The sequence below is a fragment of the Nannospalax galili genome, unplaced genomic scaffold (assembly GCF_000622305.1).
Source record: "Nannospalax galili isolate Female #2095 unplaced genomic scaffold, S.galili_v1.0 scaffold129, whole genome shotgun sequence".
Taxonomy (NCBI): Eukaryota; Metazoa; Chordata; class Mammalia; order Rodentia; family Spalacidae; genus Nannospalax; species Nannospalax galili.
In genome coordinates, this window is record NW_008360030.1 from 843467 (window position 1) to 859741 (window position 16275).

Genomic DNA, 16275 nt, shown 5'->3' on the forward strand with positions numbered 1-16275 from the left:
AGTGACATGTCAGTGTTCAAAGAATCTTCTATTTCAGAGTATTTTAGATTTTGGAATTTTGGAGAAGAGATGCTCAATCTATGTTATAATCTGGGTGACTTAAACAGGAGAAATATATTTTCTCACAATTGTGAAGGATGGTAGTCTGAGATGTCAGCATGGCCAGGTGACTGTTAAGGGCCCTCCCTCTTCCAAGTGTTATCTCCATCGTGATTTGGATGATATTTAACTTGGTAAGGATGGTTAGGGTGCAGAAGGTAAAAGGAGTTCCAGACAGAGGCTCCTTTGAGTCTCTGTCTCCTCTTTTTAAAATTTTAGTTTTAATTGAATTTTTATAATTTTCATATAATAAATTTGGTGGTATTTAGATCCCATCTCCTGGGAAGAGGGAATCTCAGTTGAGGAATTGTCTCCATCAGATTGGCCTGTGATCATGTTGGTGAAGCATTTTCATAATTGATTTAGGAGGGCTCAGTCCACTGTGGATGGTACGAGATGTACCTGAGCTGTATAAGAAAGGTAACTAAGAAAACCAGGGGAAGCAAGCTAGTAAGCAGCGTTCCCCCATGGTCTCTGTTTCAGTTCCTGCCACCATGCTCCTGCTTGAATCCCTGCCTTGGCTTCCCTCAGTGATAGACTGTGACTTGGGAATTGTGAAATGAAATAAATCCTTTCTTTCCCATGTTGCTTTGGGTCATAGTGTTAATCACAGCAACAAGAAACAAACTAGAACAAATGCTGTGGAACCTAATGTAGCTGAGTGACTCAGGGAGGGCTTCCTGGAGGAAATAGTACTTAAACATGGTGTTACTTATTGAAAAAAATGACAGTGAAGTTACATTTAGATGTACCACCTTTGTAGTTAAACCTCTCATTTCCTGAATCATGTGTATGTTCTACTGTGTTTGTTATATTGTGCTGAAGGATTTAGATTTATGTTTGACCTATCAAAGGTCATTATAAGAGCCTTTGAAATACAAAATACATACTCTGATAGTCTTATATTGGTTCAGTTTTCTATCAAGAAATCTTAATAGTAATTTCAGCACTTGAGAGACTGAGGCAGGAAGACTGAGAGTTTGATGCCAGCCTGAGCTACATGGTTAATTTGAGGCCAGGCTACTAGTGGGCATGTCTAATCTGTGGCCCGTAGAATAGCTATGAATGTGACCTAACACAACATTTTTTGTTTTTTGTTTTTTGAGATTAGGTTTCCTTATAGCCCCAGTTGGCCTGGAACTTGCTATGTAGACCAGGGTAGCCTCAATCTCACAGAGATCCACTTGCCCCTGTCTCCTGAGTGCTGGGATTAAAGGTGTGTATCACCATGCCTGGCTTCTAACTCAAAACCTTAAGCTTATGTAAAACAGTGTGAGGGTATTTTTTGGTCATTTTGTTTTTCTGTAACTTGATTATGTGGTTCTTGAGTGTGAACTTTGTGGAGGACAATGCCATGTCTCAATGTTAAAAGTTTGGACACACCTATATGAGACCCTGTCTCAAAAAGAGGTTTTAATGTGCAAGTGTAGAATGGCTGCACTGGAGGGAATTGTGGCCTCCAGGCATATTCTTTGCATTCATTGTTTCTTTTAAACTACTTTATTGGTTGTTTATATATTATAAATCCTATCATTTTACATACACAATTCAGTGCTTTTTATTGAAATTAGTAAATTGTACAGCCACAACTATAGTCCACTTTTGAAATATCATTCTATCAAGATCACTTCTGCCCTGGCCTCTGGCCACCACTAATCTTCTCTATAAATGTTCTTATCTCTCATAGAAATGGAATTATACAGTATATTTTTGTGACTTGCTTCTTTCACTGAACATATATACTCAGTATAATGCCTTCTTTGCCCACTCTATGAACATACCACACTTTTCCTATCCATTCATCAATGGTGGACATTTGAGTTGTTTACATTGGGGAACCACCACTTTATATAAGGGACTTGAGTACCCTATGATTTTATTATCTGTGGTCATATTCTGGAACAAATCACCCATGGATACCAAGGGATGTCTATAACTTCATGATGAAAGGTTTAGAGATCAACAGTCCTCATTTCTGAGTGTGCATTGGAATTGGATTTAAAAAAATATATATATATTCCAGACCTCCAAAGTCAGAAACCATATGGGAGACACTGTCCTACATTTCAGCTGGTTCTCTAGGTGACACTGAATACCACAGTCTAAGATCTGCTGCTAGACAGAGTGTTTTATAAATATGGTGGGTAATTGGACTTGTATTCCTTTGCAACTGTGACATTTTATAGTGGCATGAGTTCTAGATAAACTGAGTGTAGGAACACCACAACCATACCTTAGGTGTGTAGGAAACAGAAAAGAGGAGGGCTTTTCTGTGGACAAGCAGGTAGGAACTATGGCTCTGTTTGGAATGAACTTCAGGTCTCACACTTGGATGGTTCAATACCAAAGGTGGATCTCAACCACTTTTGAAAAATTATTCTTAAATGATGCACCTGCATTTTACCTCAGTTTAAGTGAGTTGACTATATTAAAGAAAGCAATAAAACCAGTGGCTTGTATCCCTTATATCAAGACATTTTTATGGACACTTATTTTCCATTTAAATGAGAATCTTTAATAGTGAGATTATTGACTTCATGCAACCTGTTTTCCTTACAGTTTTTCACTTATGTGGGTGGGTGCGTGCGTGCGTGCGTGCATGCGTGTTCATGTAGGTGTGTGCACGTGTATGTGTAGGTGCATGTTGAAGCCAGAGGTTGATATCAGGTGTTTTCCTTGATTGTTCTCTTAACTTATTTTTTGAGACAAGGTCTCTTACTGAACCTGGAGCTCATCAATCCCATGAGGCTGGCTATAAGGCCAGTGAGCTCCAGGGATTCACGTGTGTATGTCTGTCCCCTCCTCTCCAGTGATAGGATTAAAGACATGCGGTTCTGTGACTGGCAATTGCATGGGTGCTAGAATCTGAACTCAGGTCCTCATGCTTGCACAACAAGCACTTTATAGACTGAGTCATCTCCCTAGCCCTACAGTCTTTCAATTCTTATACAGAGAACGATCTTACTCACTTGATGTTGGAAAACTGTTATGGTAAAGTTGCTTACTTTTTGTTTGTTTACCAAGTTAATGTGCTGTATGCTGATGCAAATACTGTTTTATTACTGGATTTTATGTGTTTTGGTAAGTCCCTGGGAGAATCTTCTAAGAGAAAGATTAGCATTTATGAAAAATTATGCATATCCTCAAAATTCTCCTCTGACCAAAACCCTTTGTAATGGTAAATTGTTTTATAAATGTTCATTATACAGGTACTAAGGAAGCTGATAGAGGTGTAAATAAATAATGGCATTTGGTCTTTCTACTGGTCAGGGTAATTTCAATAAGAGAGAATTCTGTAGATACTTTTCTAATAGTACCTTTCCTACTTTGCTCCGACCCTCACATCAGCTTCCCTTCCTAATCCCTGATTCCCCAATATATGCCGTTTTTATAGCAATTGAGGTAATATAACAAAAAGTGATTTCTCCAAAGAGCTTATAGAGAAGCAGCATTTGGCACTTTGTAAAGGATTTTGACACAGTGTGTTTGTTCTACCAACAGCCCAATCTTAGGAACAAGCAGTGGAGAGTTTTGAAACTAAAACATAAGGCACAAATGTATATAAATATTTTCAAATCGTATTTTACATGAGACTTGTATCCAGAACACCTGAAGACCTCTTACTGTTCAATACGATAACCCAGTTTAAAGCTTGACAATATTTTGAATGTGTAAACATTTTACCAGATATCCAATGGTCAATAAGCATGTAAAAAGGTGCTCAACATCCTTAAGCATGAGAGAAATGCAAATTAAAACCACAGTGAGGTACCACTTAACAGTCTAAAATAGATACAATCATAAGACAAACATTTTTGAGCCTGTAAATAAATTATAGCTGTCATTCATTTCTAATGGGCATATAAAATGGTACATAATTTCTCAAATGGAAAAGTTTGGCAGTTTCTTAAAACATTGAGCCAAAACTTACATACGACACAGCACTTCAAATCTCAGGTATCTATCCTAGAGAAATGAAAATATATGTTCACACAGACTGTGTGCAGATGTTTATAGCATAATTATTCACAATAATAAAAGGGAAAATAATGCATATGTTCACCAGATAGTAGACAAGCAAAACATAGTATATCCATACAATGAAATACTATTTTGGCAATAAAAAGGAATGCTTGTCATGTTGGCATTCAAAATTTCCCAGATTCCATGTTTTCAGATTACGGATGCTCAACATGAATGTCTAATTCAGTGAAAAAAAGAACCTACTGGATTCCAGCACTGACAATTACTTTCAGGTTTGAGGAGGATGACGTACTGATATATGCTTTCAGTGTGGATGAACTTTGGAAAATACTATGCTCGGCCATGCATGGTGTGTTGCACGCCTTTAATCCCAGCACTTGGGAGGCAGAGGCAGGCAAATGTCTGTGAGATCAAGGCTAACCTGGTCTACATAGCGAGTTCCAGGCCAGCTGGAGCTACGGGAAGACCTTGTCTCCCAAAACCAAGCAAGCAAGCAAGCAAACAAACAAACAAACAAATTCTCAATGAAAGAAGGCTACACAAAAGACCATATATTTTATGATACCACTTATATGAAATGTCCAAAGAAAGTATATCTATAATTACAAAGTAGATCAATAATTGCCCAAGGATGGGAGTAGGAAACAGGAAGTGACTTTAGGTGAGAATGTTCCAAAACCAGGTTGTGGTCATAGTTGTGCAACCCTTTGAATACACTAAAGTCTTTGAGTTGTACACTTAAGATGGGTGAATTTTATGTTGTGTAAATTATACCTCAGTAAAATACTGTTTTCCAACAATCTGTTCTACTGCGTATTTAAAACAAACAACATAATATTTTGGATGAATTCTCCTTGAATGAATTTTGATATATCAGTAACTATCATAGCTGTATAAGTAGCAGAACAAGTAGAAAAAGCACTGAAAAGAGCTATAATAGTTCATTCTCAAAATCAAAGTCGTGCCAATGACCCCTCCCCAAGCCTGAAAGTAATTGTCACTGCTGTAATTCATTGAGTTCTTTTTGTTTTCATTGAATTAGGCATTCAGGTTGAACATCCATAATCTGAAAACATGAAATCTGAGAGCTTTTGCATGCCAACATGATAAGCAAAAGATTTTGAATTTTGACGCACATCAGATTTTGGATTCCAGATTAGGGATGTTCAACTGGTAAAGTGTGTAAAAAAATCCCAATCAAAGAACTCTGAAATCTGAAACACTTCTAGGAGGTATTCTCAACTTACAGTTATTCCAATTCTGTCTTGTGCAGAGAGAGTAAAACAGAGAGAGAACATGTTTGTGCATGTTCATGTGTATGAATGCAGGCATGGGACATGCTACAGCACATGTGTGGAGGTCAGAAGACAACCTCTTTTGCAGATCTTTGCTGTCCACCTTGTTTGAGGCAGGGGCTCTTGTTCCCCACTACATATGCCAGACTAGCTGACCCAGGAGCTACTGGGGATTCTTTTGTCTCTTCCTATCATCTCCCTATAAGAGCACTGGTTATCACTACATTAAGCTCTTTGTAATTGAATGTGAAATGGGATGCAGGACACCCTCTTTTCTTGGTATGTCAAATGAAGCTTTAGCTCTCAAAATAACCTGTACTGTACTCTACACAACTGCATGGTGATGGCTAAACCAGTCTGGTGATCCTTTGCCTTCAATAGCATGCATAAGGGAAGGGGGGGTCTCACAAGAGTACAGTATATCCATGCACCTGTTCTGCTCCTATTTAACAAAGGCTTATTAATAATGACATTTACATATTGCAGCTGATGGGTAGCTGTCTAGAATTACACCACATCCACTTGTTCAATTATTCTCTCAACAGCCTCAGTCACAAAACATTAACTGGCTCCACACTAATTGCGGCTGGTGTTTTTATGACTCCCTGGAATTTGTAATCCACAATTGGCTCGTGATTATATTCCCTCCTCATTCATGTAATTTTTATATGAACACATACAGAAGATGTGTATATATGTAGTTCTGTCATCTTTTGGTTATATCTTAAAATTGAAGAGCTGGCAGTTGTATGCCATCAGCACAGTATGCTAATACAGTTGGGAAATAAGTTTTTCATACCCACAAATTGAAGTCTTGAAGTTTTGTACCTTTGAGTTCACCATTTGCTTTCAGCCACATAAAATGTCAAAGAAATTTCATCTGCATTTGCTTTCTGTAAAAGTTGAAATTAAATTATTTCCTGACATTAGTCATATGCCTGTGAAATCAATGATCTTCTGTTCCACAGCTGCTTTCTCTAGTGTCGTTTTTCCACAGACATAGTTATTTCTCTTTGTAATCCGGAGCATTGTGTGGTTGAGCAACTTGGATCAGTGCTTCTGTGGCTCATCATTGATTTTTTTGTGAAGACTAAACTTTCAGAGCTTTAAAAAATCCTCACACCTTTTAATTCCATGCAGTTATGGTCTCTTTACAGTTCACTGTCAGATGACATCTTCAGATACAGCATATTTTCATTTCCAGGACTGTTTATATTCTCTCCAGATTTAAAAAAAAACAGTCTCTCAGTCTCCCTCTCCCTCCCCTCCTTCCCTCCCTCTATTCCTCCCTCCCTCTCTTCCTCCCCACCCTCTTTTCCTCCCCTCCCCTTTCTTCATGCCCACCTCTTCCCCCCTGAAGGCCTGATATCCTCATTCTTTCTTCAGTTGAAAAATGCTCATTATGAATTTAGTATCATGCCATGAAATATGATGATGGTAAATAGGAATCCAAAATGTTTGGGGAGTTACTCAGCAGTGTGCCATGAGTTAGCAGCATATTGTGTGGCTTGGTATAGCTTTGGTCAAACTGTCAGGATGACGTTAACCATTTATCTCTGCTGCAGTGGTTTCGCCTGTCATGTGTTAACCATCTTATTATTCTCTGTATCTCCCTTTGTTAACACTGGTGCATTGGACTTAGGGCAGAGAAGTAAAGGCTTTCTACATTTTAAACACCAGTATTCATCATCTGCTAATGATTCTCCATATGAGAGTGATGGTTACTGGGAGAGATTTCAAGAGTACTTCCTGGATTTGAAGAATTTGTCTGCAAGTATAAGCCTCCTCTTTTTAATTTTTTTATTGAATTTTTGCGTATTTCATACAGAAAATCATCTTTATACTCCTTCCCCTTTGGCATCCTCCCATAGCCACCCCCCCACTGGAGTTCATGCGTTCTGTCATTTGTGTTAAAGCCTATCATGTAAAGTTAGTGTCCCCAGATGTCCCTCAATGCAAGTTTATCCACTGGGATCTAGTCAGCCTATCTACAGTCCCTCCCTTTGAGAAGATCAGCTCTTCCTCACCCAACAGTTATCAGCTGCCAATAATCTTTGACTAAGATTGGGGCCTGCTGTTCATTTCCACCATTTTGTGCTGGGTTTTTGTCTGCTTAAGTTTTCATGGATCTTGTGCATGCTGACACCATTGCCATAGGCTCGTTTGAGAAGAGCCCCAGGAGGCCATAGGACTATTTCTGTATGGTCATGCACCTTCTCCTTGGCTCTTAAAATCTTTCCACTGTCTCTTCTGCAATGATCCCTGAGTCCCGGGTGGGTGGATTTTAATATAGGAGTTCTGTCCAAAGACCCACACTCTGTAGACTCTTATTCTCTACATTTTGGCCATTTGTGACCTTTTGTGTTCCTGGCCCTCTGTTGCCTGAAGGAGCTTAATTAATGAGAGTTGAAATATGCATTAGTGTTCTCTTCATCCCTTGTTCTATGTTCTGTGAGCCTTAGGTATAGAGGTTGCATTCTCGATGTGCCCCTTAGGCTTGGACAATTCACAGACAATCTCTGTGCATGACCAGTTGTGGAACTCTGTAATTGTCTCTGTCTCTTGAAAAAGAAGCATCTTTGATGGGTGGTGACTGGGATACTTGTCTATAAATTTAAGGACCCATATTTGTCTAGGGATGTGACCTCCTCTTTTTTAAGATTTATTTTTGTTTTTACCTATATGTAAGTGTGTGTGTGTCTGTATGAGTGTATGCTGTGTGTGTGTGTGTGTGCGTGTGTGTGTGTGTGTGTGTGTGTGTGTGTGTGTGTGCCTGCAAAGGCTAAAAGAGGGTCTTGGATGTCCTGGAGCTAGAGTTATAGGCAGTTGTGAGTCACCTGATGAATTGGGTACTGGGAACAGATTTCAGTCCTCTGAAAGAGCAGAAAGACCTCTTAACCATTGAGCCATCCCTTTAGCCCCCAACATCCCTCTTTTGTTGTATTCATTGTGGGGACCCTAGGAGGGAATGGTTTGCTTTATTCTTTAGCTCAGCTCATGAGAAGTTAGTAAAGTCAAGAGAGAGCATGTTTAAATGCAGGAATAAGGCAATTTATGTAGCTTGATTTGATTTCCTTATTTTTATTTTATGTGTATGACTGTTTTGTTTGCATATATTTAAGTGTACCACATGCATGCAGTCCCTGAGGAGGCTAGATCAGATCCCCTGGAACTGGAATTTCAGATGGTTGTTAGATACCATGTGGGTGCTGGGAAATGAACCCAGGTTCTCTGAAAGAGCAGTCAGTGCTCTTAACTGGTGAGCCATCTCTCTAGCCCTTTGACTTCCCTATGAATACGTTTAGTTAAATTGTGAGACAGGTTGTCTTCTCCAGGCTCCACAGACAGAGTCATAGTCTGTTGTGAGTTCATCATGATGAATGCTGAAGAGCCATAGAATTGTTTCATCAAATAAAGCTTCATCAGAATATAATTATTTAACCAGGGAGTGAAATGAAACTAAAAGGTTTTATGAAGATCTGTGTGGGCTGGAGAGTAAAGCCCAGAGTACACCGAGCATTACCTGTGCCACCAAGAGCCTTGGAAGGAAGTATTGTTGCTATAGCTGATCCTAGTCATCACCAACATGACCTTAACTATGTGCAACAGGATTGAGACACTTAGCATAGTACCTTGGGCATAGGTGGTGAGAACAGCCCACAGAAGGAAACAAGAAGGTCACTGCAATGAAAGTTTGGGAACAAAAGCAGGGCATGGTATACATCTTATAATCCCAGTGCTCAAAGAGGTAAGAGACAGAGACAGAATCCCCAGCTCACAGGTTAGGTAATGTGGTGAACGCACCAGCGGCAAACAACAGAAAGAGACCCTGTCTCAAACAAAGTAGAAGGCAAGGACCAACACCCAAGATTGTTCTCTGAGGCCCATGCATACCCCTGCATTCACACATATAAACACACACACACACACACACACACACACACACACACACACATGATTTAATCCACAGGAGTGATGTTCAAGTAGATCTAATTTGTTCACTAGATTGCCACAGAGAAGCATAACCCCAAGGAGCACCTTCTCAGTAGAGGAGATACAGAGTCTATGGAGTTCTGTGTTGCTGAAGGAGAAAAGGGTGCACAGTCAGCAATGGTACAGGCCCTGGTGGAGTTCTAGTGCCCGGCTGTAAATACACAGTACATTGTAAACATGGGAGATGTTATCTGTGGCATGAGATCTTCCACATAACCACCAGAAAAATGAGCAGAATAATGTAAATGGGTAGAACGAGGGAGTTGTGGGACTTTCTCTGGAGATACGTGAACAAACACCTTTTCACCTTAGATAGGGCACTTATGACAGGCCAAAGAAACAGTTCTACCGAAATCTTGCTTGATGAACCAAAGAGTTGAATTGGGATTGCTTGCAGAAGCATACCTGAAGGAGATACCTATAGGAGCACAGGCACCTTAGGGGCAGCTACACCACAGAAGAATCCTCCCTCCAAGCAATTGTCAACTGGTTATATATCCTGGAGAAGTGGAGGGTCCTCATGAACTGCCTCTTGCAATCCCATCCTACTTCTACAAATGACTCTTTTAGTAATCACAGCTGCTCTGATTTCCAAGATGGCCATAGCCATGCCATGCCTGGAGAACAGAGTTCCACAACAGAGGTGCTGTAAACTGCCCCTGAACACTAGGACGGACTGCACAGGTGATGTGCTTCTTCTGCCCCATGCCGAGGGAGGACCTATGGGTGTCGATCAGCATTCTCACAGTCTCCTATGCAGGGAGAGCTGGTAGAGAACAGGCAGACCCAAGAAACTGGCAATATATTGGTCCCTAACAAGTCTGCAGGGACCTTCCTGCCTTGCTCAGTAATAGAAAAGAGCAGGAAAATAAAAGAAATGTGACACAAGGCCAGCAGCCACCTCAGTGTAGGTAGCTCACAACTTCAGTTACCAGCACAGACACCTAGAAAAGTCCTAACCAAGATAGCCAAAGCAGTGCCAGCTGACAAGCTCATTCCCAAGACTGAGTAGAGCAAGACTGAGCACATACCAGCTGGCCATCTCTGCCATCATCTAGTATGTCACCTGACAGGAAAAAGTGAATGGAAATCCAGCTATAAGATTTAGATAGAAGATTGACACTGAAGACCTTAAGTGCCTGTCTGTTACCCAGTCCCCAGATAACTTGACCCATCTGCATTACTTTTCTTTAGATATCTCTTTTTGGTAATGATAACCATTTTTTTAAATTAAATCTGACTTATATCTTCAAAGGTTTTAAGATTTTTTTTCATACCTGGTCAGGTTGAGATTATTAAGAACCTTATTTTAAATTTGTAATAAAGTATTTTAGCATGCTGAGTTTATTAGGCTTACTTACAAGGTCTTGGGTAAGAGGTTACTTATAGGAGTGTGGGTGACCCCAAACATCTACATCACTGCAGAGTCTAGCCCCATGTGTTTGATGACCTCATGGAAGCTGCACCATCAAATCCTTCTTTCCTTAATTTTCCATCTCTTATATCCTCTTCCCTGCCCCCTCATCAAGGACATATGTTAAAAACTCCTTTTCCCCATAAAAGTCAACCAGCTGCAAATATCTGTTAATATAGGTTTATAACAATAATACTGACACTAATACAAATTTTGGCTTAAAGAATTAGATTTTTCTAGATTTCATATATGATTTGTTGCTCAGTGTTTCATATGGTGATAAGAGATATAGAATATTACACATAATGTATTAATTTATTGTTACTATAAAAATCTGAGATAGTTAACTTATAAATAGGAAATGTTTATTTTGGTTCATAGTTTTAAAGATTTCAGTCCATGACTGATTGGTCACATTTCTTGGGCCTATGTATGCCAACATACCATGGTGAGAGTGTGTGGTGGAGAAACTCATTTACCTCATGGCTGGAAATACAAAACAGGAAGAAGGCAGCACTGGGATCCCACTCTCCACTTTGATGGCACACTTTCCATGGTTCTACTGGGCCCCATCTCTTAAAGGTTCTCACCACTACCCAATACTGCCAGGCTAAGAAGTATGCCTTTAACATATATACCTTTTGAGGACATTAAAAATGCAAATAATAGCACAAAAACTATAACAACAAACATTGCCCCCCTCCTTCCTGAAAGAGAATTCTAGGAAGTGTCTGGTAGTCACTGGTGGTTTCTTGAGTTTTCTGTTTTCATTTTTTAATCACTTTTGCTTGGGTACATCTGACTCGTGTCCAGGATCCCCAAGAAGCGACACTCCTTTCTCATTCATGGAATTGGATGCTTATGCATGATTTTGCTGTTTTCATATTTCCCTAATAGAAAAGCCCTACTAAGAAGGGAATGAGACTTGGAGGCTTGTAACTGATTATCTTAGCTGTATTGTAGCCACAGCCTCAAGAAGGCAGCTCTTCAGCTGATGAATCATGACTACTTAAATTTATACTGTGACAGTTAGCCTCCTAGGCCATATAATTACTTTCGCCATGATCCCTAGTACTTGGAATGACCTAAGCAAAAGCATTTATTTTTCCCTTCCTTCTTCTGGTGTATGGCAAAGCACATTACAATTATATCAACTAGAAATTTCAGTGGCCTGGTCCTTGTTGGGAGATGGCAGCAGAACTGGTTTGAGGGATGCTTTGGGGGGAAAAAATCAAGAACTCAAGAGTTCTTCCTTACTCCGTCCTGGACAGAAAACATTCCACCGTTTTTTTTTTTACCCCATCCTTTTCCACCAAGAGCCTCAGAAATGGGACATGACACATGAGTGGGTATTCAGTTTGTTCAGAGGGACATATTAACTACTAGAGGCACTATTCTGCCTTATCCTTCTGGTGGCTGAGGGACTTAAATCAGGCCAGCATAGATGATGCTTAGCCCTTTCTGATGGACTGTGCAGTTGAGCCTAAATAGACACCGTAGACCCAGATTGTGAGAATTAATCTGTTTCTTAGTGAAAATTAGCAGTGTTATCATTTCCATACTTTTTATTCTTCCACAAGGACTGATTGCTTTAAAATCTGAGAACAGGCAAGCTGTAACTCTCAGTTGGCTGCCCAAAGGAGGGAGAAGGAAAAGAGGAGAGAAAGCCAGACTTTTCTGAGTTAGGCATGGAGGCTGAGCAAGCAGCCACATGAGTAAAAGTCAAAAGGGAGGTAGATTCAGAGAAAGAGTGAAAAAGCCCAAAGTCCCAGAGAAAGGGTCCTTAGACTCTGGCCAGCATCCAGAAGACAGACAGAAAAGAAGAAAAAGAAAAATTACGTTTTTCTGAGTAATTTTTCTGAGCTTAACCCAGCTGCGTAGTTGCAGCTCCGTAAGTGACTTCATGGGGACAACGGACTGAGGGTTTTGTTTTTTGTTTTTTTTTTGTTGTTGTTTTGTTTTGTTTTGTCACTCTATTTCAGGGCTCATTGTTGGAGTGATCCTGAGGTATGGCACCCCTGCCACCAGTGGTCATGACAAGTCACTCAGCTGTACTCAGGAAGACAGGGCCTTTAGCACCTTATTAGTGAATGTCAGTGGGAAGTTCTTCGAATACACTCTGAAGGGGGAAATCAGCCCTGGCAAAATCAACAATGTGGAGCAGAATGACATGCTTCGGAAGGTGAGTTGGCCCCCATGGCTGCCCCAGACATGACAGTTGATGATGAGCTGTTTCATCTTGACCTTGAGGAGAGAAATTCTTCCAAACTTCTGGAATATCAGTCACATTCCTGGTTCACAGCTTTCTAGTATGGGTCTGGGTCCTGAAGAGGGGGAGGAAGAACCAGATTTTAACTCTGTCCCCTTAGCTTCCTGGTCTTCTTGGGCTTGCTGGGCTCTTTGGCAGACATGGGCTGTTGACTGTGTAGTCGTTCATATATCCCTACTCACCTCTTTTCTCCAACTACCATTTCATTTCTTTACTTGTTTTCTCTTAACCTTGCTGTAGTTTAGAAATGAGATTATTTCTTTCTTAAAATACATTGATTTCACTTTTAGCTTATTCAGTATTTATGGCTCCCTTGACACATCCTACAAATATTTGAGTACTTACCTCATTAGTGATTAATGCCAGAGACTAATCTTCAGAGTGGAAAAGGCTTGCTTTAGAATTTAGGTCAAAAGCATTGTTTTTCTATTTTTTTTACATTTATTTTCATTTTCTTTTGAGATAAGATCTCACAGTGTAGCTCAGGCTAGCCTCCAACTGTCGATCCTCATGCCTCAGCTTCCTGAGTGCTAAAATTATAGGCGTGTGCCAGCATGCATGACTCAAACATTGTTTTTCATTTGATATTGGGTTAACAAAAATGCTCTAGGGGAAAAATATGTATCTCTCATGTGATTTCCAGGATAAGCAAAAAAAATCCATATTAAAGGATTTGTTCATGTGGGTATATTAATTGATTTGTATTTCAATTAATCATTTTAAATATTTTAATATCCCCCCCAAAAGGTTAGCATGTTTATGGAATACTTAGATCCTTTGGATGTGCTATGACTTTGCTGTGTAGAAGTTTCAGAGTAAATTCTTTATATCAACCCAACAGGTGACTTCCGTCTCTTTAGAGTTACTGAACATCTGTTGATCAGGAAGCTGCTAGACTCACTGATAATGTTGTCTAGAGTACATGAAGAAGTATAGAAGGCTGTTAGAGACCTAACTGTAGAATTATGCCTATAGATGATCACATGAATGGCTGGGGAGTTGATAAAGAATCATGACAACATTTTTATTGCAATTAAGCCTTCTTAAAGGTATGCTAAACATGTTATTTCTGCTTGAAAACCATTGGCAGCAGCTTCCCAAAATTGTGAGTTTGCAAAATTTTTTCAATCTGTTGTGACTTAATATGTGTTAAAAGAGAAGAAAATCTTAAGTCAGAAGTGCTGGGGGAGAAGAACATACTAGTCAACAGGAAATTTGTGGCTTTTCCTGGAACAAGTCCACGATTGTCACATTGATGTTTTTTGCTCCAAATAGTCACTTTGGTTGATGACTTCCAATTATAAACAAATAGCATTAGTTGGGCTTAATCTAAAGTTTGGCCTTTTCTTTTTAAACTTGCAGGTAACATTTGATCCAGAAGTATTTTTCAACATTCTGCTGCCTCCAATTATTTTCCATGCTGGCTACAGTTTAAAGAAGGTATGAACATTTTGCCAGTGATTTCTTAAGAAATTTCTTAAGAATCTCAGTGTTAATTGATCTGTATAATTTTCTAGTTTTTTTTCTATAAACTCTCAGATTTCTGCTTTTTATAAACCACCGAAAAACCATAAGTGACTCATCATCAGTGATTCATTTCTGTTTTGAAATCTAGACCTCTTCTATACCGCCAGTGGAAATGTGACATGGTACAGCCACTTTGGAAAACAAAGTACAATTTTTGTAAAACTGTAGCCAAAGTTGCCACAAGATGTAATAATTTTACTGCTAAGGTTTTCTTGCAGAGAAAGCAAATTTTATGTTCATATAAAAACCCATGCCTCATTATTCATACTATCTTATTTGTGTAAGACAAAAACTGGAAACAATCAAAATGTCTTAGAACAGATGAATCATTAAAGAAACTGTAGTGTATCTACACTTTAGAATAATATTCAGCAATAAGATGAAAAAAATTATTGGTGTATAGTCTGGATAGACCTATAAGGCATTATGCTGAGTTTAAAAAATCTAGCCTCAAGGTTATATAATGTATAATTTCATTTATGTAGCATTATATAAATGACAGAATTATAGGGATAGAGAACAAATTTGTGGTTGCCTGGAATTAGGGATGATGGTAGGGTAGAGTTTTGAAGGAACCACAAGGGACATCTTCCTAGGCATGGAATATTTCTGTAAGTTAATCAGTATTTTGGTGGTGCCAAGGATGGAACCCAGGGCCTTGGATACAAGCTAAGCATGTGCTGTACCCCAGGCCAGTTCTGTGTCTTGAGTGTGGCAGTAGTTATACAAATCTGCACATGCAAAATGACACTTAATTGTACCAATGTCAGTTTCCTAGTTTTGATATTTTCCTGTCGTTACATAGAATGGAATCAGTGGGGAAAACTAGACAAAGGGTACACAAAATTTTTCTTTTACAAAATTTTTTATTGAATTTTTGCAATTTTCATACAATATTATTTGATGGTGTTTAGATCCCCTCCCCTATCCATACCTCCTCTTACTGACCCCTACCTAATTTAATGTTCTAAATGTCAGTTTTTGATATTTTCCTGTCGTTACATAGAATGGAATCAGTGGGGAAAACTAGACAAAGGGTACACAAAATTTTTCTTTTACAAAATTTTTTATTGAATTTTTGCAATTTTCATACAATATTAAATATTATTATTTAGATACCCTCCCCTATCCGCACCTCCCCCCATTTCCCCCTGCATTCTGTTCATAAGTTAGCTGTGGGAGTCACTTCTTAAAATTCAGACTGAGAGCGCTCAGAACAACTTTGGCATCATTGTTTTGGTACACAAATTATTCTTAAGACTCTTTTTCTGTTTTTTGGTAGTTTATAAGTTTTTACTTTTCTGTTGTGAGCCAAATTAATAGAAGTCCTTAATCGTATCTAATACACAATCCATATTCACTTTGCCTAAATTGTCTCAAACTTTTCTTATGGTTGGTTGGTTTGAATCAGTACTCAAGAAAGGGCCACAGATTGCATTTGGTTGGCATACCCTTCATATTTTATTTTTATGTCATGGATTTGTTAATGACAGTGTGTCATTTACACTGTAGAATGTTCCACATGTTGGATTCGATTTTCCTCCCTTGGCATCATTTCACACTGCTTTATTTTTATGTTAATGTAAAACAGGTAATTCAATGTAGAGGATTGATAGTATTTAGGTTCAAGAGACTGGAGATGGCTCAGCAGTTAAGAGCACTGGCTGCTCTTGCAGAAGACCCAGGTTTGATTT

At 39.1% G+C, this 16275-nt stretch overlaps 1 protein-coding gene across 2 annotated transcripts in view; it reads left to right on the forward strand.

The window, feature by feature from the left end:
• The window catches only part of Slc9a7 (solute carrier family 9 member A7), a 184506-nt gene that overhangs the window by 73246 nt on the left and 94985 nt on the right, over window positions 1–16275 (forward strand). For both annotated transcript variants that reach the window (XM_029559149.1, XM_029559150.1), the window contains exons 2-3: window positions 12768–12967; window positions 14417–14494. In XM_029559149.1, the coding sequence (XP_029415009.1) occupies window positions 12768–12967; window positions 14417–14494 (278 nt within the window). The remainder of the gene's footprint in view (window positions 1–12767; window positions 12968–14416; window positions 14495–16275) is intronic.